This window comes from Macaca mulatta, chromosome 15 (assembly GCF_049350105.2).
Source record: "Macaca mulatta isolate MMU2019108-1 chromosome 15, T2T-MMU8v2.0, whole genome shotgun sequence".
NCBI classification, from domain to species: domain Eukaryota; kingdom Metazoa; phylum Chordata; class Mammalia; order Primates; family Cercopithecidae; genus Macaca; species Macaca mulatta.
In genome coordinates, this window is record NC_133420.1 from 100,284,072 (window position 1) to 100,310,462 (window position 26,391).

Consider the following 26,391-nt stretch of genomic DNA (forward strand, 5'->3'; position numbering starts at 1 on the left):
CTTCTGTAGCAGCTTTGATGGGAAATGAGACAAAAGAGAAATACACAATTCTAAATTTGCCTTCCCCTTTATTTATTAATGCCTTTCCCTTAAAACGAGCAAGTTTTTCTCCAGGGGAGGACTATTAGACTAATAGCACATTTCCTGCCTACCTCACTTCCATTTCCTGTGTTTCCTACCCAGAGAATAGTGCAATTTCTCTGGGTAGGAGAATATTTTAAATATTTTATTTAAAAGTCTTTTCTTATTTTTGAAACTAGATATCTCAGAAATAGAGTCAAACCGATCATTTTCTCCAGAGGAGAGACGTCAGCAGTATTCTGATTATGATTATCATTCCTCAAGTGAGAAGCTGAAGGAAAGGCCAAGGTAAGATGACATGCATTTTCCCTTGTACATGTCATTGTGAATATACACACGTATGTATTTATGAAACTGTTATCTCTTGAGACATTAACATATGACATGTGCTTCAGTTCCAGAGAGGACACGCCGAGCAGATTGTCCAGGATGGGTGCGACACCCACTCCCTTTAAGTCTACAGGGGATATTGCAGGCACAATTGTCCCAGAGACCAACAAGGAACCCAGATACCAAGAGGACCCACCAGGTAAGCCTTTAAGACCACTCAGTTTCAACAGTTGTGTTCAGAAGTATGTGCTCACACAGCCATAACAAAGAGTGAAATCTTGCCCTTTGCAGCCACGTGGATGTAGCTGGAGGCCATTATCCTAAGCTAATTAACATGGGAACAGAAAACCACATAGCACATGTTCTCACTTTTAAGTGGGAGCTAAACACTGGGTACAAATGGACATAAAGGTGGCAATAACAGAAACTGGGGACTACTGGTGGTAAACTACTAAAGGAGGAGATGGAAAGGATTGAAAAACTATTAGGTACCATGCTCACACCTTGGTGGCAGGATCAGTTGTACCCCAAACCTCAGCATCATGCGGTATACCCATGTAACAGACCTGCACGTGCACCCCCTGAACCTAAAATAAAAGTTGAAATTATACATATATGTATACATACATGTATGTGTGCATATATGTGTACACACATGTATGTGTGTATATATGTGTATGTATACAGATATGTATGTACATGTATATGTGTATATATAAATAAGAGTGTACTTAATTCCAGAGGGTGGCTGAAAGGGAGGAGAGAAATAAAAAATTATACATGGAAGAGGCCCTCCTTTCTCTCTCTTTTGACATTGACAAAGTATAAAATAATAGCCTTGTCTATATGCCATTAGAATTGGTCACACTTTGTCATGTTTGATAAGTTGAGGTCATTGTTTTCTCCCATCCTCGATCCTGACCTCTTCCCCCCCAACCCTTCCCCACCACCCTACAATTATCATCATAATTTTATATTCATAAATATTTAAGGGGAAACTATCATTATTATATGTTTTATAAGTTATTAAAAATCCTATGTTCTTGTACATGTGATCGTATACCCTGCATATTAGAGGTTCATTTTTTTATCTCTTGTATTTTGAGAAACCATTGGTACCTGCTAATGCTTCAGAGTTAAACTGCACCTTAGCAACTTCTTTTTGTTTATGATGACATATGTGTGGCATAGACTTACATTTTTTTTGTGGATTTTGTGACTTTTCTATTTAGAAACGCACTCTTGTTAGTCCAGATTGATAACAATAGATATTTCTTAACCCACAGCTCCTCAACCAAAAGCAGCCCCAAGAACTTTTCTTCGTCCTAGTCCTGAAGATGAAGCAATATATGGGTATGTATTTCAGTCTCTCTTTGTTTTCCTTTCTTCCTTACAGCTCTTTCTCTGTAACTGAAATCCAGAAGAGTGGTGGTTTTTGCCTAGATGGTGATTTTGTACATTATCAGCCACCTTTAACAAACCCCCATTAGTAGTGCTTATGAGAAAGAGGAATCATTTGTATGAACAGCAAAATGTAGAAGTGGGTGAACTTTGTGATGTTACTGTTGTCTGTTTATCTACCCATCTAGCTACCTTTCCAGAGTGTTACTCTGAATATTTGTGTTTGTCAGATAAATTCACTCCCAAATAGGTGAAGTATTGCTAAACTACGGTGCCCCGTGGTGACTACACTAATGTGATGGACCCAGTGTCTGTCCGTGTCGAGGAGGGAGGAGGAGTGCTGCTGCGCTCTGCCCTTGATAATCAGAACCCCTAGTTCAGCAGGGTTCAAGGGCAGCAGCCTCCTGCATTAGGATACTGCTTCTTTGTACCCAGACTGTGTCTTTATTTGACAAGAATGCAGTGCAAGCAGGCCTTCCTTTGGAAGAATTTTAGCCCTAACTCTGCCCTTTATTTGCTTTCCCATCTTGACTGTGTTGCCATAAAGATTCCATAATTCTACATCTTCACCAGTAACAGGGACCTACTGATACTCATCTCATGGTCCCAAGAAAGATAAAATTGTAGGATATATGAGATATATGAGAAAAATGAGAGGGCTTTGTAAACTATAAATTACTGTATAGCTAGAAGAAATTAAATCTCTCGTTTGCTAATGTTGTTCTCCCTTTTAAAAAATATCTCCCATCTTTCCTTTCTGAAACGGAACCTATTGCAGCCCTAATACCAAAATGGTAAGGTTCAAAAAGGGAGACAGCGTGGGCCTCCGGTTGGCTGGTGGCAATGATGTTGGGATATTTGTTGCTGGCATTCAAGAGGGGACCTCGGCAGAGCAGGAGGGCCTTCAAGAAGGAGACCAGATTCTGAAGGTAAGAACTGTCCAGCTCTGTTTCTAGAAGTTACTTGTAAGGGGTGTGCTTTTCTGGGTGTTCTTTCTGTAAGGGAAGAGGAAGTGGTTCAGCTGGTGAAATAGAGCAGCTGCGAGTTTGTTGATGCCCAGCGTTGAAGTCTCTGTATTCCTCAAATGGGTCCTGTGGGTCTTGGAACCCAGAACTCATCCATGTATCCGTGAGAAGTGATAGTGTTTCAGTTCTTGCCAAGATTTTATTAGTCTGATTAATGTGAAAACATTGAGACTCTAAGTAAGCACTTACAGGAAAGATTCTTCAAAAAGATCTTTCTGATTTTTGCTTTTTTCACTGTGTTCCCCTTGACTGCCATCTTTCTTAAGGCAGTGTCCTGTAATTGAACAAAGGTGAGTGCTGGCATCAGACTGGGTGATTTGAATTTCGTTCCAGCCTCTTATTAGTTCTGTGACCCTGGTTCACCCTGAGACTCGGGTTTCTGTATCTGTTTAATGGGGATGAGAATACCTGCCTCGCAGGGACCCTGGGAAGATTAGACCAGGTAACACTTACAAGGCAGAGTTCCCTGGCACCGAATAGGAAGGTCAGTGTCCATTCTGTTTTCTTATTGGAAGATAACAAATAGCTGCTAATCAATGTTATTTACATCTAAAATTGTCCAGGAAAGGAAATTCCTGGTTAATCAAATATTGATACATTTAAAGTTACTATGTGTTGGTATAATCTGTTAAAGAATTAAAAAATAACTTGGGTTACTTTTGTGTGTGTGTGTGTGTGTGTGTGTGTGTGTGTGTGTAGCATTCTTTGTTGACTTCAGAATAAATTTCAAGAACATCAAGTACCTACTTACAATAAAAATATAGAATACTAGGGAACTGTCTTTTTTTGACAGTCTCGCTCTGTCACCCCGGCTGGCGTGCAGTGGTGCTATCTCAGATCGCTGCAACCTCCGCCTCCTGGGTTCAATCAATTCCTAGTCCTTAGCCTCCCCAGTAGCTGGGATTACAGGTGCCCTCTTAATTTTTGTCTTTTTAGTAGAGACAGGGTTTCGCCATGTTGCCCAGGCTGGTCTCGAGCTCCTGAGCTCAAGCAATCCACCCGCCTTGGCCTCCCAAAGTGCTGGGATTACAGGCATGAGCCACCGCACCCGGTTGTTAACTGTATTCATTGGAAATTTCTTTCTGCTTCTGCAAACTTGCAGTTCATATATATGAGTTTTTTTTTTTTTTCTTGTTAATGTTAGTAAAAAGTCCATATGTAATAAATTAAGGGGTTTGGTAGGGGCTTCTAGGCTCCAAGGAGAGGGGAGAAAAAAGTTGTAGAATTCTCAAGGAAGCAGGCAACAAAGTACAAAAGCAGGCAGCCCCCTTCCTTCTTGGCCCCATTGCAGTAAGTTCGGATTTCATTTGTGGAGCAGATGAAGGGCAAACCTTGATCGTGAGCTTTGCCAAAGCTTTCCGGTGAAATTCTAGACCCTCCTTGGCCCTGGTCAGGATCCTAGAAGACTGTACCTGCATGAACCTCATGGTACCGCATGATCCTAAGAAATACCACTCGCCAAATGTTACTGATGAAAACCCGTCTGAGTGCCAGCTCATACCAGTTTACTCTTTGCATATATGCTAATGAAGAAAAAAGGCATTTTTTTCTAACTAGTGTGAGGCCATAGGATGATAGCTAGAAATTTGGAGCCTTTGCTCATTAAGGTTCAAGGATAAAATATTTTTGTACGTTGAGGGATTGGGAGATTTTCTAAATTTCCGTGAAGAAACGTAGTGAATTCACCTAGAGGCTTGGCAGTCAGACCTCTCTGTAAGTTGTTAGTTGGGGAGAGTCGCTTCCAAGGATAAAAATTCATGGTATCAGCATTTTTACTTAAGGTGTTTTGTTTCTTGTTATCACCCTGGCAACATGGAAGGAACTCTGGGAACTGGCTTCTTTTGCAGTCATCCCATGTGGAGGTCAGGCAATAGGTGGTCCTCATTTCTTGGGTGCGAATAAATTTTCTGTTGACTACAAAAGAAACTTTCAGTTCTAGAAAGGGGTGAAAAAGATTGAGTTTGCCTACAAGGACGGAGAAGCTGCTGCACAATACTAAGCTGTGGCTGATACAGGATCCTCTTCAGGCTCACAGCAGACATGGCTAGACCCTGTAGACTACTAAACAGCTAATCAAAGAGGATATTTATTGGAAAGGACTGTTCAATGTAACCTTCAAGTAGAAAAGTGCTGCCCTAGCCTTTTTCTACTTTAATTTGTTTCAATGCTCCTTTTCATGGCCAAATTGAATATATAAAGTGAGCCTTATACACATGCTAATCACTTTCTTCTGTTGTGGGATTTTTAAGTGTGGCTCTTTGTTTTGCAAAGGTGACAGCTTGACATGTGGAATGGAGGCATGAGCAGGATATGTATGTTCCTTATCAATAATGGAGATATATGTGCTTTTGCTTATTCCTGTTTGACTTAACTGCTCTTTGCCTGTTATTTATCTCATAGCGTTGTCATTTCTCTTTCAGAAACTTTTATGGGATGGAAAAGAGAAAAAAGACTTCTAAGTTTGGTTATTAACCATGTAGATTTTTCAAATGTAGCTACCATGTGTGCTTTAATTTTGACCATTATAGTTTTTGGCTATCGAAGACTGTGATCTACCCTGACCTAAGGTCAATCTCTTGTGGCCAGAGAGATGGACTGAAGGACTCCCAAGGTCCTCCTCCAGCCTTGTGGCCCTGTCTTATTTAAATAAATAAATATAAGCATATATAGTACATGTAAAAATATAATATGGCTGTATGTAGATACAGATGTAGATAAACAAATGGCACAAGAGAGGATACCAAAATGGGATGATCCCTAATTGGGGGACAGAGACGAACCTTAAATACTAAATACTGTTTCAAAGGAAAAATTAACTCGATTGCTTTAGCACATCACTTTATTTTAAAAGCACCAAATTAGTTTTAGTCTAATGCCAACTTTCACTTACTCAGATTTTGGCCTTAATTAAAGCCCACCCAACTAAGGATAAGTTTCTTCTTTAATAAAGCATTACTCTTGTGATTAAAAGGATTCTGTAATTGTCAATGACTGAAGAAAATATTTCATAGGAATTTTATATCTTTATTTCTACAAAATATTATTAACATCAGGTACTTTAATATGATTTTCGTATTTTACTTATTTATAATTCTGTTTTAAAATAGGCTTAAACATAATAGAACTATGGGCCGGGCATGGTGGCTCACGCATGTAATGCCAGCACTTTGGAGGCCAAGGTGGGCAGATCACCTGAGGTCAAGAGTTCGAGACCAGCCTGGCCAACATGGTGAAACCTCGTCTCTACTAAAAATACAAAAGAAAATTAGCTGGGTGTGGTGGCACATGCCTGTAGTCCCAGCTACTTGGGGAGGCTGAGGCAGAAGAATTGCTTGAACCCAGAAAGCAGAAGTTGCAGTGAGCCAAAGATCATGCCATTGCACTCCAGCCTGGGCGACAGAGGGAGACTCCATCTCAAAAAAAAAAAAAAAAGATGTAGCACTATGATTTTAAAATGTCTTGTTCTTTGTGCTGCATTTCAATTTTACTTGCTTTCTAACTATAAGGCTGAAGCTCTTTAATTTGATAAATACCTTTCAATTTTATAAACACATGTTAAACACTTTTAGGTGATAGAAGCTATAGGAAAAGGGTGGAATTGGTCAGAGTCTTTATTTGCACGCTTTTATTTGAACCGTTTAAAATTAGCGTGAATGCTGGGCCAGCATACTCATTTGCCACAGACCCCAACACTCCCTATTGCATTATAGTTATCTGTTTCATACTTGTGTATTACCTTCTTGGCCACCTCTGTGAGAGACTCACAGAAGGGACATGGATGGAAACAACCACAAGAAATTCTAATCTGATCTGGTGACAGATCCTTGCTTCAATGGCTTATCTCTAAGGTGCAGTTGGCAGTGTGGGGAGGCCAGAAGGTATAGTGCTCAGGCCCATAGCAAGGTGCTGGGTGGGAGGGCTTGAATAGTGACATTAAGGACTCATTTACGTGTTGGCTTTGCTCTGGTCAGGCCCTAATGAAAACAAACAAAAGGCTCAGTGGCACCTTACTATAAACTTCTCTGTTTTTTCTTTTTTTTCTCTCTTTCTGTTTTTCCTTCCTAATAGGTGAACACACAGGATTTCAGAGGACTAGTGCGGGAAGATGCCGTTCTCTACCTGTTAGAAATCCCTAAAGGTGAAATGGTGACCATTTTAGCTCAGAGCCGAGCCGATGGTGAGCAAGTTTGGTCATTTAGTTTTGTTGGGGTTGGGGGTGGGGAGTGGGAAGGATGAGAGAGGTGTCTTGGTACCAGAATAGGCAAATCTGGGTAATAAAAAATTGAGATGGATCTCAACACCCAATCCTTGGGTCCTAGGTGTGTGAAGAAAATCTGGGTGCCATTTAACTTTTCCATAAAAATGTTTTCTATGCATACACTGAAATAATTTTACTAGTTGTGTCATTTTGGAATAAAAGTGCCTTCCTGAACAGTGATGCAGCCTTACGTTCTGCCTGGAGTTATTAGTGAGTTTACATATGACAGGTGCAAAGGCCATGGCTGCTGGCTGGTGCCCCTGTTGCCCCCAGCCAGTCTGACAAGTTGTTTCGCCTTTCCAGGCGTTGTTCTCATCTGTGAAGTGAGGGTTGAGAGTATCTTCCTTGTCTGCTTCAGAGTTTGATTGGCGACTGTGTTAATCAAGTTCTTCAGAGAAACAGAACCGATAGGAGATATTGGAATCAATAGGAGAGAAAGAGATTTATTGTAAAGAATTGGCTCACATAATTATGGGGACTGGCAAGTGCCAAGATCTGCAGTGAAAATGGTCAAGGTAGAGACTCAGGAGAGCCAGTGATTTAGTTCTAGTCTCAGTCTGAAGGGCTGAGAACCCGGAGAGCCAATGGTGTAGTTCCAGTACAAAAGCAGGGAAAAGAGCTGATGTCGCCTTTCGAAGGCCATCAGGCAGGAAGAGTAGTTTCCTCTTAATTGAGAATGGGTCTGGTTTTCATTCTCTTCAGACCCTCAACTGATTGGATGAGGCCCACCCGCATCAGGGAGGGCGATCTTCTTTGCTCAGTCTACCCATTTATACGTGACTCTCATTCAAAAACACCCTCAGAGAAAGACCTAGAATAAAGTCTGACCAAATACCTGGTCATTTCATGGCCCGGTCAAGTTGAAATAAAAATAACCATTGCAGCAAGCCGTGAAGCTGGTAATTTGTCCTTGTTCCTGTTGGAGCTGTGATTCCCATAGGACTTGTGCACTGAATGGAAGGAAGGTAAAGGGGAGATCAGAGATGGGAGAAGCTGTGTTGAGTGTCTAATACTTTTAACTTGTACGAAGCTGAATGCAACAAACAATGCTTTTGTCTTTCAGTGTATAGAGACATCCTGGCTTGTGGCAGAGGGGATTCATTTTTTATAAGAAGCCACTTTGAATGTGAGAAGGAAACTCCACAGAGCCTGGCCTTCACCAGGGGGGAGGTCTTCCGAGTGGTAGACACACTGTATGACGGCAAACTGGGCCACTGGCTGGCTGTGAGGATTGGGAACGAGTTGGAGAAAGGCTTAATCCCCAACAAGAGCAGGTAACAGAGATCGCATTCTCACACACCCCTTTTAATCCTTCCCCTTGCAGAAAACTACAGGCCCCCTCCCTGCAAAAGGAAACCCCACATGAGTTCATTACGTGTCATCATCTGTTTCTTGTTTATGGAGAGTGGCGTGAATTGTAAATAGCCACCAGCTGGTTTGTTGTGAGTAAATTTAGCATCATGTGGTTGGTTGTTGCATGTGGCTGTTTGAACAACTTCCTAAAGAGCGTCTACTGCCTTGTACCGTGTACAAGAGAGATACTGAATGGCCATAGCATGCCAGGACACCTCTTAGAGACAAGGTACCCTTGTCTGGTGTCCCGTCTCCATCCTTGGAGAGGCTTATGCACCCCAGTGAACACTTGGTATTTGGCTGACAGTGCAGGAACCTAGAAAAGAGGCCTGTATTTGAGCAGGAGTTCCAGGTGTGGTGTGTACTGTGTACCGGCGTATCAGAATGAGCCAGATTTCACATGTTTATTGCTGAGCCATTTCTGGTAGATTTCATAGAGACCCAGCCTTTTTCTGCTCCCATTTGGAAGTGACGGTCCCCACATTTCCCACCCTCTGAAACTTCTTCATTGTTAAGTGGAATCTTCTCTGAGCTCAGAAGTAAAATCGATTGGATTTGATTAATGAAATGTATGTTTGCTGCGTTTTCTGGCTTTAGAGATTTACTTCCCATGGTTTCTTCTCAGAGCTGAACAAATGGCCAGTGTTCAGAATGCCCAGAGAGACAATGCTGGGGACAGGGCAGATTTCTGGAGAATGCGTGGCCAGAGGTCTGGGGTGAAGAAGAACCTGAGGAAAAGTCGGGAAGACCTTACAGCCGTTGTGTCTGTCAGCACCAAATTCCCGGCTTATGAGAGGGTTTTGCTGCGAGAAGGTGAGGAAGCAACATGGGGCCTGGAAATGATCTGACTGGGCTCTGAGCCTGTTCATCTTCATTTTCAGACCGTATGGTCAAGTTCTAACTGTTCACCTTCATTTTCAGACTGTATGGTCAGGTTCTAACTGTTCACCTTCATTTTCAGACTGTATGGTCAGGTTCTAACTGTTCACCTTCATTTTCAGACTGTATGGTCAAATTCTAACTTATGTATGTCCGTTATGCCAAAGGCAGTTTATAGAGTTGAAATCAAACTCTAACAAGGAGCATGATTTATAAAAAGCTGTTCCAATTCCTAAATTCAGGCTTATTTCTGCAACCTAAAAAATGTTTTAATACCACTGTTCAAAAATTTCCTTATATTGGCTGGACACTGTATCTTACGACTGTAATCCTAGCACTTTGGGAGGCCAAGGTGGCAGGATCACTGGAGCTCAGAAGTTCAAGACTAACCTGGGCAATATAGTGAGACCTCATCTCTGCAAAAAATAAAAAAAGTTTCCATATATTATCAGTGGCAAAGTTTGTGTTTAAAAATGGTGAGGAGCTAGGCAATGTAGTCCCAGCTACTCAGGAAGCTTGAGGTAGGAGGATCGCTTGAGCCTAGGAGTTTGAGTTTAGTCTGGGCAGCATAGTGAGATCTTGTCTCTTAAAGAAAATATATCTAGGTTAGTATGTGGTTGAATGAAAAGAAAAAAATTGTTTTAAATGGTGAGGATAGTGAAGGCATATTCTTCAGAACAGAGCCAAGCTGAGTTGGGGGTGGTAGAAACCACAGTTTCTCTCATTTAGTTATGTTATCAAAAGGCCATATGATACTTGTACTGCTTATTTTAACAGCTAGGCAAGTGTGTATGCTTTAACGGCCTTTCTTGTCATTTCAGCTGGTTTCAAGAGACCTGTGGTCTTATTCGGCCCCATAGCTGATATAGCAATGGAAAAATTGGCAAATGAGTTACCTGACTGGTTTCAAACTGCTAGTAAGTCTGTCAGTGTTTTTTTTTTTTCTCTCCCATATTTTTATTTTGAAAAATTTCTAACAGAGGAGTTGGAAGAATCGTGAACACCCACGTACCCTTCACCTGGAATCACCAGTTGCTAACATTTTTCATGCACTTTCTCTCACCCACTCCTTGCACCATAGACACACACACACAAACTCTTTCAAATATTTCTGCAGAATCATTTATGACACTTTATCCCGGAATACTTGTGGGAATCTCCTAAGAACAAGGACTTTCTCCCACATAACTGCAATACCATTATCACAGCCAAGAAAGATAACACATTGATACAGTGTAATTTCGTATATAGTCCATTTTCCACATTTTCATCCTAGTTATGTGCTTCATAGCTTTTTTTTTTTTTTTTTTTAAAATTCAGGATACAACCAAGGATCATTCATGACATTTGACTTTTATGTCTTTTTGTGATTTTTATGTCTTTCCAGTCCCCTCTTTTTTCCTAAATAATTTTGTTACACTGATATTTTGAAGAATCCAAGCTAGTTGTCTCCTAGAATGCTTCCTGTTGGACTGGCCTAACCGTTTCTTCACGATTAGATTTCCGCTAAGCAGGCTGTGTGGGTCCTTCCCACTGAATCTCTTTAGGAGGCACCTAATGTCAGGTGTGCCGTCATTGCTGATGCTAGGTGGGAGTATTTGATTGTCACCGTTTTCTAAACAATTATTTAGCTCCCTGCTTTTGCTTTTGCAGAAACGGAACCAAAAGATGCAGGATCTGAGAAATCCACCGGAGTGGTCCGGTTAAATACCGTGAGGCAAATTATTGAACAGGTGAGAAAATTCATCCACAGACCATGTTCTCAGAAATAATTAGATCATGGTTTGCTGCAGTCACTTTTAGAATAGTATCTGTACCTTAATCATTAAATGTTAATAATAAAAAATTGGCCAGGTGCAGTGGCTCACACCTGTAATCCCAGCCCTTTGAGAGGCTGAAGCGGGTAGATCACCTAAGGTCAGGAGTTAGAGACCAGCCTGGCCAACATGGTGAAACCCTGTCTCTACTAAAATTATAATTAGCCGGGCGTGGTGGCAGGTGCCTGTAGTCCCAGCTACTCAGGAGGCTGAGGCAGGAGAATCGCTTGAACCCAGGAGGCAGAGGTTGCAGTGAGCCGAGATGGCACCATTGCACTCCAGCTTGGGTGATGAGAGCGAAACTCCATCTCAAAAAAAAAAAAAAAAAAAAAAAAAAAAGATAATGTGAATGCAAACCATTTCACTGTGTGGAAACCAGTCACTGTTTTCTGGCAGCAACATACTGGTTTTTTTTTTCAGAGTTCTCAGCATTATACCAAATAATGTGTTAATTCATTTTATCAGAAGTTCTAACACATTGATAATATTGAAGTGGGCATTATGTGGAAGGAAATGTGTTCTGCTTCTTGATTTAAATTTACAAGATAGGCCGGGTATGGTGGTTCACGCCTGTAATCCCAGCACTTTGGGAGACAGAGGCAGGCGATCACCTAAAGTCAGGAGTTTGAGACCAGCCTGGCCAACATGGTGAAACCCTGTCTCTACTAAATATACAAAAATTAGCTGGCCATGGTGGTGGTGGGCACCTGTAATCCCAGCTACTCAGGAGGCTGAGACAGGAGAATTGCTTGAACCCGGGAGTCGGAGGTCACAGTGAGCCGAGATTGCACCATTGCACTCCAGGCTGGGCAACAGAGCGAGACTTCATCTCAAATAAGTGAATAAATAAACAAACAAGATACGTCTCATACAGCCTTTACTTATTAAAACGAAGTCTTTGATGCTATATTACTTTATATACCCATTTATATAACTGTTCCCCCTTGTAACAGGATAAGCATGCACTACTGGATGTGACTCCGAAAGCTGTGGACCTGTTGAATTACACCCAGTGGTTCCCAATTGTGATTTTTTTCAACCCAGACTCCAGACAAGGTGTCAAAACCATGAGACAAAGGTTAAATCCAGCGTCCAACAAAAGTTCTCGAAAGTTATTTGATCAAGCCAACAAGCTTAAAAAAACGTGTGCACACCTTTTTACAGGTAAGTGAAATGTAAATGTTGTGCCTTTGCTCAAAAATGAGAAATAGAGAATTGAAGAATAGAAGAAATGACTAATTAATCTGAATGGAGAATTTGAAATCGTGTTCATGACTCCTTGAAAAATAGTTAATCCTATAAAACAAGATGTTAGACCAATGGCATTTGTATATTGAACTTTGTAATTTTGTCTATTTGAAAATGATCCTAAAGATCCATGATATGGTAATAATTAGCCATTTTGATGAAGTTCAGATTTTCCTGTGAGACTATAAGGCTAGTGATTGAGCCAGGCCGAACACCTACATCTCTGTAGAGATTGTGTCATTGTTCAGTACTCGCCATCAATACATGTATTAACTCACAAAGCAAAAGGAACTTGGTTTCATTATTTAAAAATATCCCTGTCTGGCATGGTGGATAACACTTGTAATCCTCCCACTTTGGGAGGCCAAGGCAGGAGGATCACTTGAACCCAGGAGATGGAGACCAGCCTGAGCAGCATGGTGAGATCCTGTCTCTACTATAAAGGGCCAAGCATGGTGGTACATGCCTATGGCTGAGGTGGGAGGATCGCTTGAGCCAGGAGTTCAAGGCTGCAGTGAACTATGATGGCACCGCTGCACTCCTGCCTGGGTGACTGAGCAAGACCCTGTCTCTTAAAAAAAAAAAAAAAAATCTCCAAACTAGAAACTTGGACACTCTGAGTATTGGATGATTTAAAGATTTATTACTCCTCTTTGTTAGGTGTAATAATAATATTGTGATCTTTTTTAAACAAAGTTCTTTTAGGAATGCATACTAAATAAAATATTTATGGTTGACCTAATATAATGTTGGGAATTTGCCTAAATAGTCTGGAGTGAAGAGAGTAGATGGGATTATAGACAGGACAAGACTGGCCGAGACTTGGTAGTTGTTAGTTGTTGAATTGGTTGATATGTACATGGGAGTTCATTAAACTGCTATCTGTACTTTTGTACATGTTTAAAGATTTACCTAATAGAATATATTTTTAAGTCCATGAAACAAAGACCCATTGCTATTACTCATGAAAGTAAAATGGTCTAAGAACATGACATATTTTAATAACAAAATATTCACTATCTATATAAATGATGAATTCTGTGCATATGGGATTATTAAGAGTTTTAAAGGGTTACATAAGTTTTGTGGTCATGCGGGGCATTATTTTGTGGGGGCAACATGAGGAGACTGCAAGGATATGATACCCTCAGGATGAGGCTAGCTTATTGAGTTCATTGCGCATCATCATCCACCCATGTCATTTTTAGCATATCTCTGTTACTGGAGAGGATGGGGGTGAATGATTGTGTTCACATTAGATGCTTGTTTTAGTGTAACTTGGTTTTTCTTGTTAAAGAGAGGTGCACTACTTACCACTGTGGCCAAATGAGACATAGTTTAACCAAATGCAGAGGAGGAAGTAGTCCATCATAAACTAGATTTCTGTGAATGTAGTCTTAAGTACTCATACTCTTGGTATGTTTATCAATATCTTTTCTGTCCTTTTTACTAGTATTATTATTACTATACAATAATATAGTAACATATTAGTAATATAGTGAAGAGTGGTACGGCCTTCCATGTGTGCTGTCTTATTAGGCCATAAGAAAGGCCAGCACTTTTGCATAGTCACAATTCTGGTGAATGGCTGAGCCCAGACTAAACTATGGTGTCCATAACTGTCCAATATTGTACATGTGTTACAGCACAGACATATTCTAATCCCAAAAGGGGTCACGTAATGTAGCCCTTCCTTTTAACAGATTAAAAAACTGAGGCTGAAGTGATTACAAATGAAGTTAAAACTACCCACACTTTATTTTCCCCCCTGCTTTTGTCTGAGTACACTGAATGGCTAGGGTCTTCCCTCAGAGAGTTAAATTTGGGGTTCATGTGAGGATGTAGGAAATCGGGAAGGGAAACAGTGCATTGTAGAGGAAGAACTAGGCTGAAGGCCTACAGTACTTACAGTACTTCTCAGTTAAACAGGAGAAGCTTTTTTCTGAGATTTGCCCATAAGCAAGTTGACTTGTCATAATAAGTTAAGCGTTAGGCTTGCCTCCCCAACTACCAATTTTTAAAAATTTGCTATAAAATACATTTGCATATCACAAAATTTTTTTTTTAAAAAAACAATCTTTGAATTACATGTTTTCTTGGAGTCTTCAAAGCATTCAGTTCATGGTTTGAAGATCATTTAAGTTGAATTATGGATTTAGAGACCCAAATGGGGCTACCCTTTTATACTAAATTGTAGAATTTTAATTCCTGATTTCTCAAAGGATTATAGACTACCTGGTTGACCACAGAAAACAGAAGGAAGATGCTGGGCCCCCTAGCCGGATACCTTTGCTGTTGGTTGCCCATTTAGAGGGGTGTCTAGTGTGCCACTGTTAACCCAGGCACATGAAAAGCTTTATTGAGATTTGACTTACATACCATATAATTTACCCATTGAAAGTATACAATTCGGCTGGTCACGGTGGCTCACACCTGTAATCCCAGCACATTGGGAGGCCAAGGTGGGCAGGTCACTTGAGCTCAGGAGTTTGAGACCAGCCTGGGCAACATGATGAAACCCTGTCTCTACTAAAAATACAAAAATTAGCTGGGCGTGGTGGTGGGTACCTGTAGTCCCAGCTACTCGGGAGGCTGAGCTGGGAGGATCACTTGAGCCCAGGAGCTGGAGGTTGCAGTGAGCCGAGATTGCACTATAGCACTCCAACCTGGGCGACAATGAGATCCTGTCTCAAAAAAAAAAAAAAAAAAAGTATGCAATTCAGTGGGTTTTAGTATGTTCAGAGTTGTACAGCTGTCATCACAATCAATCAATCAATCTTAGAACATTTTTATCATCCCCAAAGACACCCCATACCCATTAGCAGGCATTCCCCATTTCTCCCTTTTCCTAAACCCTCTAGTCTTAGATATTACCTTTTGCTGTTGTTCTTGGTACTTCCAAACCTTATTGGCTGGGGAGGGGGAAGTAGCACTGACCATACATGTCAGGGCTGGACACACATGCGCTCAGAACCTCAGTACTCCCAACTAAGGCAGTGGCTGAGTGAGCATCCTTTCAGTATTTCACTTTCTTGAGCTCAAAAGATAGATTAAGTCTATCCAAGGGGTTATAGGCATAGCCCAGAGGTTGGGAGCAACAGATAATTAACTAGTATTGCTCTAAGGCAAAGAATCTGAGAAGCAGAATGAGATAATCCAATAATAAGCCAAAGGTACTTAATTCAGCAGAGTCAAGGGAAGGAAGCCTCATGTCTGTGCACTTGCCTGTTAAAAAGGGGTCAAAGCATGAGTTGAATGTTACCTTTACATGCAGCTTAGGAAGTTAGCTACTGTGAAGCTCTCAATTTTTATTCATAAACTTGACTGTTAATGTGAATTCAATAAGAGGTTTTGTGATATTCTTTATTTTATCTTTTTTTTTTTTTTTTTTTTTTTTTTTTTTGAGACGGAGTCTCGCTCTGTCGCCCAGGCTGGAGTGCAGTGGCGCGATCTCGGCTCACTGCAAGCTCCGCCTCCCGGGTTCACGCCTTTCTCCTGCCTCAGCCTCCCGAGTAGCTGGGACTACAGGCGCCCACAACCGCGCCCGGCTAATTTTTTGTATTTTTAGTAGAGACGGGGTTTCACTGTGGTCTCGATCTCCTGACCTTGTGATCCGCCCGCCTCGGCCTCCCAAAGTGCTGGGATTACAGGCGTGAGCCACCGCGCCCGGCGATATTCTTTATTTTATCAAGGGGCAAGAACATATTTCCTGCATCTCACAAATGGCCCTTTTTTCTTTATGATGAATACAGACCATACTTAGACAGCTACAACATAAAGCTTTAAAAGACTGTTTAACATTTTTTATATATTTAGTGTAAATCCCTCATTTTGTCTCTGGCGTACAAAATCTCACTTCTATTTTTAAGTATAATATTTTAGCTGTGAGAAAAACACAGTAATCTTTGCAGAGTACCATAATAGGAATATAGAAGTCCATGGAACCAAAGTTCATTTTCTTCAGGTTGTCCAATGGATCAGTGTATTTCAATGTTGTAAATAATTAATAACCAAGGAAATTGTAAGCTCATTCAGGATTTTCCAAGGTCACTGTTAGAACTTCTTAAACAGAAGAAAGCTATGTTACTTGGAGGAAAACCTGAAGCATCCTTGCTCACAAAATTTGCTTAATGGTTATGTTTGGCTTTAGAAGTGATAATACATTACAGAGGCCATGGCAATGTAGTTTAAAAGAAATCCTGATTTACCTGCAGTCTGATAATTTTAGGGGTACAATTTACCCGACTTGCTTGTCTCGTTTATCTCCATTAGGTCCATAATACATATTGCTGAAGAAATGGCATATGTTGTACTTTGTTGGTATTTTATATCTGTGCTGTAAATTTCTGTTTTAGATGGGCCATGTAGTGTAGTGACTGAGGCCATAGGCTCTGAAAGCAATCTTCTGAGCTTGCATCCAGGCTTCACACTTGCTTGGTGTGTGGCCTTGGGCTAGTTAATTTCACTACTCTGTCTTGGTTTCTCATCCATAAGACGGGCATCATAGCAATACCTACCTTGCAAAGTTTGTGTAATCATGAAATGACCTAATTCAGGTAAGGTACTTGGAAAGTAACTGATTAATGCATAGTAAGTGCTATTATGTAAGATATACTTTGTTCTGAGTAGAAAAAACTGGTTGAGTTTGTTTAATCCATATGTATATTCTAAAATGTGTAAGTCTATCAAAATGATATACAGTCAGCTCTCCATATCTGTAGTTTCCACATCCATGAGTTCAACTAACCACATATAGGAAATATTTGAGGGATAAAATGGATGGTTACATCTAAACATGTGCAGGTTTTTTTTCTTGTCATTATTCCCTAAACAATATAGTATAACAATGATTTGTGTAGCATTTACGTTGTATTAGGAATTACAAGTAATCCAGAGATGATTTAAAATATATAAGAGGATGTACATAAGGCATATGCAAATACTATGTCATTTTGTATCAGGGACTTGAGCATCTGTGGATTTTGGTATCCAAGTGGAGGGTGTCCTGGAACCAATCCTCTACAGATACCAAGGGACAACTTTATGTTTAAGTGTTACTTTTAGTATTTTATTGGAGGTAGCCAACAGTATATTAGTGTATATTTTTCTTATTTGTGATATACCTGTCTATGTGAATCTTGCTCTGTCACCCAGGCTGGAGTGCAATGGTGCGATCTCGGCTCAATGCAGCCTGCACCTCCTGGGTTTAAGCAGTTCTTGTGCCTCAGTCTCCTGAGTAGCTGGAACCACAGGTGTGCGTCACCACACTCAGCTAATTTTGGTATTTTTAGTAGAGACCGGGTTGGTCAGGCTGATCTCAAACTCTTGGCCTCAAGTTATCCACTCACCTATGTCTCCCAAAGTGCTGGGATTACAGGCATGAGCCATGGCAGCTTGCGTATATTTGTTTTAGATGTATCTTTGTTCCTGAAAACACACATTTTTTGTTCTTGGCTTTTTTTTTTTTTTTTGAGACAGATTCTTGCCCTGTCGCCCAGGCTGGAGTGCAGTGGCATGATATTGGCTCACTGCAACCTCCGCCTCCTGAGTTCAAGGGATTCTCCTGCCTCAGCCTCCCTAGTTGCTGGGATTACAGGCACCTGCCATCATGCCCGGCTAATTTTTGTATTTTTGTAGAGATGAGGTTTCACCATGTGGCAGGGATGGTCTTGAACTCCTGACCTCAGGCGATTTGCCTGCCTCAGTTTCCCAAAGTGCTGAGATTACAGGCGTGAGCCAGTACACCCAGCCAAAAACACTTTTTAAAAACATTTCTTAAAGTTAGCTTTTCTGAAAATAAACATTCTTTTTTTTTTTTTTGAGACGGAGTCTCGCTGTGTCACCCAGGCTGGAGTGCAGGGCCGCGATCTCGGCTCACTGCAAGCTCTGCCTCCCGGGTTTACGCCATTCTCCTGCCTCAGCCTCCGAGTAGCTGGGACTACAGCCGCCCGCCACCACGCCCGGCTAGTTTTTTGTATTTTTAGTAGAGACGGGGTTTCACCATGTTAGCCAGGATGGTCTCGATCTCCTGACCTCGTGATCCACCCGCCTTGGCCTCCCAAAGTGCTGGGATTACAGGCTTGAGCCACTGCGCCCGGCCGAAAATAAACATTCTAAAAATCTATTTTTAGCTTTATCACATCCTATAATGTGAACTCAGACAGCTACATGGTTAATAGTTTTAATTGCATTCATTAAAAGGAGTTTAGTATTCAAAGATATGCCAACATTTTCTTGCGTCTACCAAAGTCTTAATTCAAATATCACAGAAATGAGTATAAGTTATGTCAAATAGCATCCTTAATAAACGTGGCTCTGGAAATTAATGCAGACCTTTTTGTTTATATTTCTATAGCTACAATCAACCTAAATTCAGCCAATGATAGCTGGTTCGGCAGCTTAAAGGACACTATTCAGCATCAGCAAGGAGAAGCGGTTTGGGTCTCTGAAGGAAAGGTATGTGGCATGGATATGCTGCTATGAGGTGAGAGTCCCTGTTCTGAAACTTTCCTGAAGAGGGCAGTGAATGTAGTCAAGCCATGCCCATTTCAAGTGATGCTCACATGTGTGCTGATCAAGTTTGAAATTTCATAAATTCTCTGATCAACTAATAAAAATGAAGGAACTTTTAAAAGAAGAGCAGAATGTGACATGTGCAGCCCTACATTCACTTCCCTTTTACTTTTAACGTAGTAACTAGTGTTATATTCCAAGTACACTAATCAGAGCTTACAAGATCTCATGCTGAGCTCCACAGCTTACTAAGGACGTGGGAAACTTAGAGTGCCGATGAGAGGTGAGGTCAAGCAACTTGGAGAATACGGCTAAACATTAATAAAAAGAAGAAAAGCTAATGGAGTCGGAATTACTTAGACAAAAAGATTGGTTGAGAATGTGCCATCGTTCTGAGAGTTTGAATGGGTGATATGAGAGTGTTAGGGAATTTGTCTAGGCCTCCAGAATTGGATCGCTTCTCCCTGGTGGAGATAGCTCACACACGGCTGTGCTTCAGGGAGGAAAGAGGGAGATTCTGTGGCCCCTTTTACTCTAGAAGCTTTTGGTGCTAGTATCCTGTACACCAGCTGAACTGAGTAGTTTTGTGAGACTTTACAGTGACTGATTTTGTTGCAGAATTGACTAAGTCTTGCTCTTTGAGAACTAGATGTTTGGTCAAAGTATCTGGCATCTATGGCGTGCTTCCACCTTGGAAGGCTCTATGCAAGCTTCCCTGGGGAGGACAAGTTGAACAGGACGTACCTTCTGCCTTTGAGGGTCTGAGAATCTTGTAGAGGCATGGATGTGAGTGTAGCACAAGGCAGTGTGCATGTGTTGATATTACTAGGAGAATGGTACCAGGAGAACAGGCTGTGGAGGAGCTGGATTCAGAAGAAAAGCAAGACAGTCTGAGGCAGTGTGGCTTAGCTGCGGTATGTAGGATGGATGGTAGCACAGATAGGCTGTAGGGCCCCTAATTTGAGTTCCTGCACAAAAATGTCCATAATATCAACATTGTACCAAAGCCAAGTGATTTCAGGGAGAAAAATAAAAGATGCCTTCCCTGGCGAGCACATCAATGTTTCAGTCGCTTGGCTATGTCCTTGGGAATTTTCTTGAGTCCCCACTCCCAGGAGCCACGTCAGACCCCACTGACCCTCCGACACAAATTCCTCTAGATGGAAGGGATGGATGATGACCCTGAAGACCGCATGTCCTACTTAACCGCCATGGGCGCGGACTATCTGAGTTGCGACAGCCGCCTCATCAGTGACTTTGAAGACACGGACGGCGAAGGAGGCGCCTACACTGACAATGAGCTGGATGAGCCAGCCGAGGAGCCGCTGGTGTCGTCCATCACCCGCTCCTCGGAGCCGGTGCAGCACGAGGAGGTGAGGCGAGGCAGGCCACGGGCAGGAGCAGGAGAGCCTGGTGTTTTCCTTGCACTCTCGTGGACAGCTGTGTGTTCAGGGTGCTGTGGAAGGCATTCCTAGGGGTTGGAGCAGATGACTTCCAGGGAGTCTCTCGCTCTGAGTCCACACTGGCATGGTTGAGTCTGTGGGAAAGTGGGACAGGCAGGTGGACTTCAGAAGAGCTTGAGGGGCCAGCACGCCTCACACCCATGCCCTCAGGTGCGACGGATAAACAGAATGGCTTTATGTGCCGGCTGTCCAAATTACTAGCGGAACATTCCTTCCCATGCAGTATTGTTGTATGTACTTGTAACCTTTGATTAGGTTTCTCTCTGTACTCTTAGATGTCCTTGCTTTTCTTCCCCATCCTGCTTTTAACCTTTCTAATCTTGCCAAAGCTCTTGAGTGTTTCCCCATCAGTTTCCTTCTCTCTTGTATTTCAGTTTTTTATTTGAGTTCATGATCAAACCTTCATCTGATCACAGGTACTGGGCATCCACTGTGATTAGATAGCTTATGGGATCCTTGAAATCACATTGACAGACACTGTAAAGTCACAGCCAAGTTAGCAATTATTAGTTGCACCTCAGAGAATGCTGGAATAATGATCTTTGTAGATGGGATTGTTCATATATTTGGATAATTATTGCTGTGGATTTCTCTCTAGCATCTTAGCTCATTCCAGTAAATGATTTTTTTCTTTATGAAATAGAACTACCCTAAAAAAACCACAAAAAACCCAAAACAACAAACTGAAGGGGGAGAAAAATACACCATTACCACAGCAACAAATTAGTTTATGCTAGACAAGTTGTAAAGAATAATTAACTCCCAAATGCCTATAGACATAGGTATTAGTGACACAAGAGATTTTAGACTTTTGGAGAGTTCTTAAAAAACTGTGCTTTAATGGAAGAGACTCTACATTGGATGCAGCCAGTTTTAAAAAATGTGTCTGAAGCATTTGGTGATGGTGTCTGCCTGTTCAGTAAAGAAGCACCGGCTCAGGACCTCAACTTCTGAACTTACTCAAGTTTGCAGAACTCCTCCAAAGCAGTCGAGTGCTCTATTCTCTCTGCTTGGATGTTCTTGTTGTGAATGAACCTTTATGTCTTGTAGAGCATAAGGAAACCCAGCCCAGAGCCACGAGCTCAGATGAGGAGGGCTGCTAGCAGCGATCAACTTAGGGACAATAGCCCGCCCCCAGCATTCAAGCCAGAGCCGCCCAAGGTACGTGGCTGGGAAGCCCAGGATGGGAAGGAAGACGAAGCAGATGCCTCTGGAACCTCCTGGACAGCCAGGGAGGAGCATGCAGACTGAGATGGTGTTTAATTACGGTTCTGACTCACTGTGTTCTCTATTAGAGCCTGTCTTTTGGCCTGTTGGGTGAATCCCCCACATTAGGGAAGGGCAAAAAGGAAGGAAAGGCAATATTAGGAGAACATATAATTTTAGGGCTGTTAGTGTTATTTTTTTTGTTGTTAAAAGATTGTAAAGAAAAAATACTGCATACCTAGAATCACCAATCGCAGAATCTGTTTTTCTTTTGCTGTCCAGCTAAAGTTTTTTGTCCACAGTCTGATTTAGATGCTCCAGATAATAATTTTTTTTTTTTTTTCTTGAGGCGGAGTCTCGCTTTGTTGCCCAGGCTGGAGTGCAGTGGCCCGATCTCGGCTCACTGCAAGCTCCGCCTCCCAGGTTCATGCCATTCTTCTACCTTAGCCTCCTGAGTAGTTGGGACTACAGGCACCCGCCACCACGCCCGGTTAATTTTTTGTATTTTTTTTTTTTTTTTTAGTAGAGACGGGGTTTCACCGTGTTAGCCAGGATGGTCTCTATCTCCTGACCTCGTGATCCGCCCACCTCGGCCTCCCAAAGTGCTGGAATTACAGGCGTGAGCCACCGCTCCCGGCCTAGATGCACCAGATAATTCTTACTGGTGATTTGCTAAAGAGAATAATCATTACCACTGCTTACAATGCCTCTCTTTAAGAGAGCTGCTTATTTGTTTAATAATCATTATCCAGAACAGAAAGACACAAGAGCTTATATCAAAATATTATTTACCTCCAGTCAGAATCAGAGCTATGACTCTATGTTTTTCCTTATACCCAAATAAAATCTATTTAACTCAATAATTTATTATTTATTGTTACTATTTTTTGAGATGGAGTCTCGCTCTGTTGCCCAGGCTGGAGTGTAGTGGTGCAGTCTTGGCTCACTGCAACCTCTACCTCCTGGGCTCAAGTGATTCTCTTGCCTCAGCCTCCCGAGTAGCTAGGACTTAGATGCGTGCACCACTACATTCAGCTAATTTTTGTATTTTTAGTAGAGACGCGGTTTCAACATGTTGGCCAGGCTCGTCTTGAACTCCTGGCCTCAGGTAATCCACCCACTTTGGCCTCCCACAGTGCTGGGATTACAGGTGTGAGCCACTGCGCCTGGCCTAACTCAATAATTTAGATGAGAAGAAAGCCATAATTGATTGTGTGAGCCATCAGAAGTAGTAAATGTGATAGGTACTAAGTAATAATAATAAGTGACCTCATAAAATACATCAGCGAAAATTTGCAAGCTGGGCAAGACGAAGTGTGAAGGAGAAGTGGCTGCTAGCGTGAAGCAGTGCTCCCCTCGCTCCCCACCCCAGTCTCATTCCTCAGCTGGACATGGGTCTCACCTGGGCTGGCTCATGTACCCTCGGTGCAGCAGTGACCTCAGAAGCCCACTCTTGCAGTCCCAAAGCCTGAATTGTTCTGAGATCTTCTCCAAGATGCTAACCTCTTCTAGAACAAAATTATTCCAGGTCTGATCTTACCTCCGGCAATCACAGCCCTCCCAGCACTTTCCCTGCTCCTTTTTGGCTTCCTGGCATTCCTAATAATCTAGTGTAGGAAGGGAGGTAGGGCTCAGGAAGCCTGGCCAGTGGCCGTTTACCCTGCTGTATTACATTCCTTGTCAGAATGGCATTTGTGGACCACCTTTGGAAACTGATCAGGAAATGGAGTGTATTAAATCACTAATACAGATTTGAAAATAAACTTAAAAGCCCAAGGTAAAAACGTGTCATTGCTCTCTGCAGGCCAAAACCCAGAACAAAGAAGAATCCTATGACTTCTCCAAATCCTATGAATATAAGTCAAACCCCTCTGCCATTGCTGGTAATGAAACTCCTGCGGCATCTACCAAAGGTTATCCTCCTCCTGTTGCAGCAAAACCTGCCTTTGGGCGGTCTATACTGAAGCCCTCCACTCCCATCCCTCCTCAAGAGGGTGAGGAGGTGGGAGAGAGCAGTGAGGAGCAAGATAATGCTCCCAAATCAGTCCTGGGCAAAGTCAAAATATTTGAGAAGATGGATCACAAGGCCAGATTACAGAGAATGCAGGAACTCCAAGAAGCACAGAATGCAAGGGTAATTGTTTTTAAACTACGCATCATCAATAAGAGTTTTAAATAAGTCTGATTTCAGTATAACAGCGGACAGCCCCTTTTCCACTGCTGCAGATGTGACAGGGTTGTTCACACACACTGCACCGAAAGCAGGGGCTGTGTGTGTCACTTCAGATTGCTAGCTCCCAGCACGTCCCTTGTTCTTCCAATGAAGAAAACTTGACAATATAGGGGAAGAAGATTCTGCTGTTTCTACACAGGACTTTGTATAGGGTTCTGGAATGAGGAAGTGTGAGGAGAGAATCGGTGCCTCTCAGAAGTCGTTTTAATTAGAATGTGATTTTTTTTTCTTTTCTTTTAAACATGTCTTCATTAGCTCCCAGATTTGCCATGGAAACCAAGCAAACTTTGGGTGCTAAAACAGAAAGGCCCATAGGTTGTACTTTCTGAGCTGTTTGAATTTGTTTACCATGTGCACATAGAACTTTTCAGACATCAAAGAAGAATTTAACTAAAGATCTGTGGAGTATATTTGCCCAGTAGATGTGGGAGTTTTCTTTCAGGTCTAGCACAACAGCAGCAGTACATCTGAGCATTTTTCTTTCCTTGTGGTAAAATATACATAACATAAAATTTACCATTTCAACCACTTTTTTCTTTTGTTTTATTTGTTTTGTTTTTGTTTTTGTTTTTGTTTTGTTTTGTTTTGTTTGAGACAGGGTCTCCCTCTGTCACCCAGGCTGGAGTGTAGCGGTGCGATCACAGTTCACGGCAGCCTCAACCTCTTAGGCTCAGGAGATACTCCCTCCTCAGCCTCCTGAATAGCCGTGACCACAGACACATGCCACTGCACCCCGCTAATTTTTCATATTTTTTGAAGAGACAAGGTTTTGTCATGTTGCTAGGCTGGTCTCTAACTCCTGGGCTCAAGCAAAACCCTCCTCAGCCTCCCAAAGTGCTGGGATTACAGGCATGAGTCACTGCACCCAGCCTCAACCATTTTAAAATGTTCAGTTCAGCGGCATTAAGTACCTTCACATCGCTGTTCAGCCATCACCACCGTCCATCCCCCAGATTTTTTATCCTCCCCACGTGAAACTCCATACCCATTAAATACTAACTCACCATTCTCCTCTCCCCACAGTCCCTGGCACCCACCCCTCTACTTTCTGTTTTCTGTGACTTGGACAGTGTAGGAACCTCCTATAAGTAGAATCATACACTATTTGTCTTTTTGTGATTGGCTTATTTCCCTTAGCATGATGTCCTCAAGGTTCATCCAGGTTGTAGCATGTGTCGAAGTTCCATTCCTTTTAAACAGTTTTCCTGTCTGATGTGCACTGCACATAACCGTGGAAATGAGGACGCCGCCTCTGTGTTTCCTCTTCTTGAAATGGGATGGGAAAATAAGTAGGATATGGGGAAAGGGTGGGACCAGCAGGAAACCAGCAAGCAGAGTGCCCAGTGGTTCATTCTTTTGCTCTTGTTCTTTTCTTTTTTAATTACCACAGATCGAAATTGCCCAGAAGCATCCTGATATCTACGCGGTTCCAATCAAATCGCACAAGCCAGACCCCAGCCTGCCCCAGCACACGAGGTAAGGGCTGCCCAGCAGGCGCAAGTCTAAGGCGGGGACTTCTCAAGGACTGGGACTCGAAGAAAGAATTTCCTTTACCCAAATTTCAGGGTAACAGGAGGATTTTTTCCCCACAGGATGACTGTTTGTCTTACTCATTCCATCAAATTTAATTGTAAAGATTACAGAGTCAAAACTTCTGCATAGTTTACTTGTGTGCTAAAACTCTGACAAAGTGTAATCATTGATGTTTCAAGCCAGTACTTTTGACACATTGGAGCCTGGTTATGTTACATTGCCCATGGTTAGCACATGAGCAGAATTCCTAGGGCTTAGACCTGTTTTGTCGCTGTTTGTTGCCTCTCAGCCAAGATTCTTAATTCCTTTGCATCATCCAGCAAAGTCAGACCACTTGTGCTGCCCTGAGGTCTAAAGGGACCGTGACAAGCAAATGAGTAGTCTCGGTAAATGCCACACAAACAGAAGGAATGTTCACAGTGTCTTCCTGTTGAAGTTTTATACTGGATTGCTTCCTGCTTCCGAGAAGAGAAAAAAAGTCACATTTTCTTGTGGCCATTCTTTTTTTTTTTTTGGAGACAGAGTGACTGTCACCCAGGCTGAAGTGCACTGGTGCAATCTCAGCTCACTGCAACCTCCGTCTCCCAGGTTCAAGCAATGCTTGTGCCTCGGCCTCCAAGGTAGCTGAGATTACAGGTGTGTGCCACCACACCCAGCTAATTTTCGTATTTTTAATAGAGATGGGGTTTCACCATGTTGGCCAGGCTGGTCTCGAACTCCTGACCTCCGTCCACCTCGGCTTCCCAAGATGCTGGGATTACAGGTGTGAGCCACTGTACCTGGCCTCTTGTGGCCATTCTATCTGGAAGCTGAAGTCTAGTTTTCCAGCAATAGGAAACTGGAAGCAAATTTCTTCTTTACCAGTTGAATGGTAACACAGTCAACCAGGTTGCCTCTGACAACAAAGAGTTCTTGGGTATGACAGACTGAAACTGACAGCGAACTCTCGCTGCTGGGTGAGACTAGCCAGGGAGCTTAGGGGTGAGGAGGGCTCCCCCTGTCCAACAGGGAGATTCTTAGGTCAGGGGCACCTGGCTGGCTTCCTCACTCA

At 42.2% G+C, this 26,391-nt stretch overlaps 1 protein-coding gene across 10 annotated transcripts in view; it reads left to right on the forward strand.

The window, feature by feature from the left end:
* TJP2 (tight junction protein 2) overlaps positions 1-26,391 on the forward strand; it is a 139,656-nt gene that overhangs the window by 112,072 nt on the left and 1,193 nt on the right. For 4 of the 10 annotated variants that reach the window (XM_015117858.3, XM_077966195.1, XM_015117857.3 and 1 more), the window contains 15 exons: positions 261-369; positions 477-610; positions 1,698-1,764; positions 2,591-2,741; positions 6,906-7,014; positions 8,159-8,369; positions 9,074-9,261; positions 10,149-10,244; positions 10,981-11,060; positions 12,098-12,308; positions 18,748-18,848; positions 20,066-20,278; positions 21,419-21,529; positions 23,379-23,708; positions 25,198-25,283. In XM_015117858.3, the coding sequence (XP_014973344.3) occupies positions 261-369; positions 477-610; positions 1,698-1,764; positions 2,591-2,741; positions 6,906-7,014; positions 8,159-8,369; positions 9,074-9,261; positions 10,149-10,244; positions 10,981-11,060; positions 12,098-12,308; positions 18,748-18,848; positions 20,066-20,278; positions 21,419-21,529; positions 23,379-23,708; positions 25,198-25,283 (2,197 nt within the window). The remainder of the gene's footprint in view (positions 1-260; positions 370-476; positions 611-1,697; positions 1,765-2,590; positions 2,742-6,905; positions 7,015-8,158; positions 8,370-9,073; positions 9,262-10,148; positions 10,245-10,980; positions 11,061-12,097; positions 12,309-18,747; positions 18,849-20,065; positions 20,279-21,418; positions 21,530-23,378; positions 23,709-25,197; positions 25,284-26,391) is intronic. The other 6 variants (XM_077966198.1, XM_077966197.1, XM_015117860.3 and 3 more) reach the window with 2 other exon arrangements.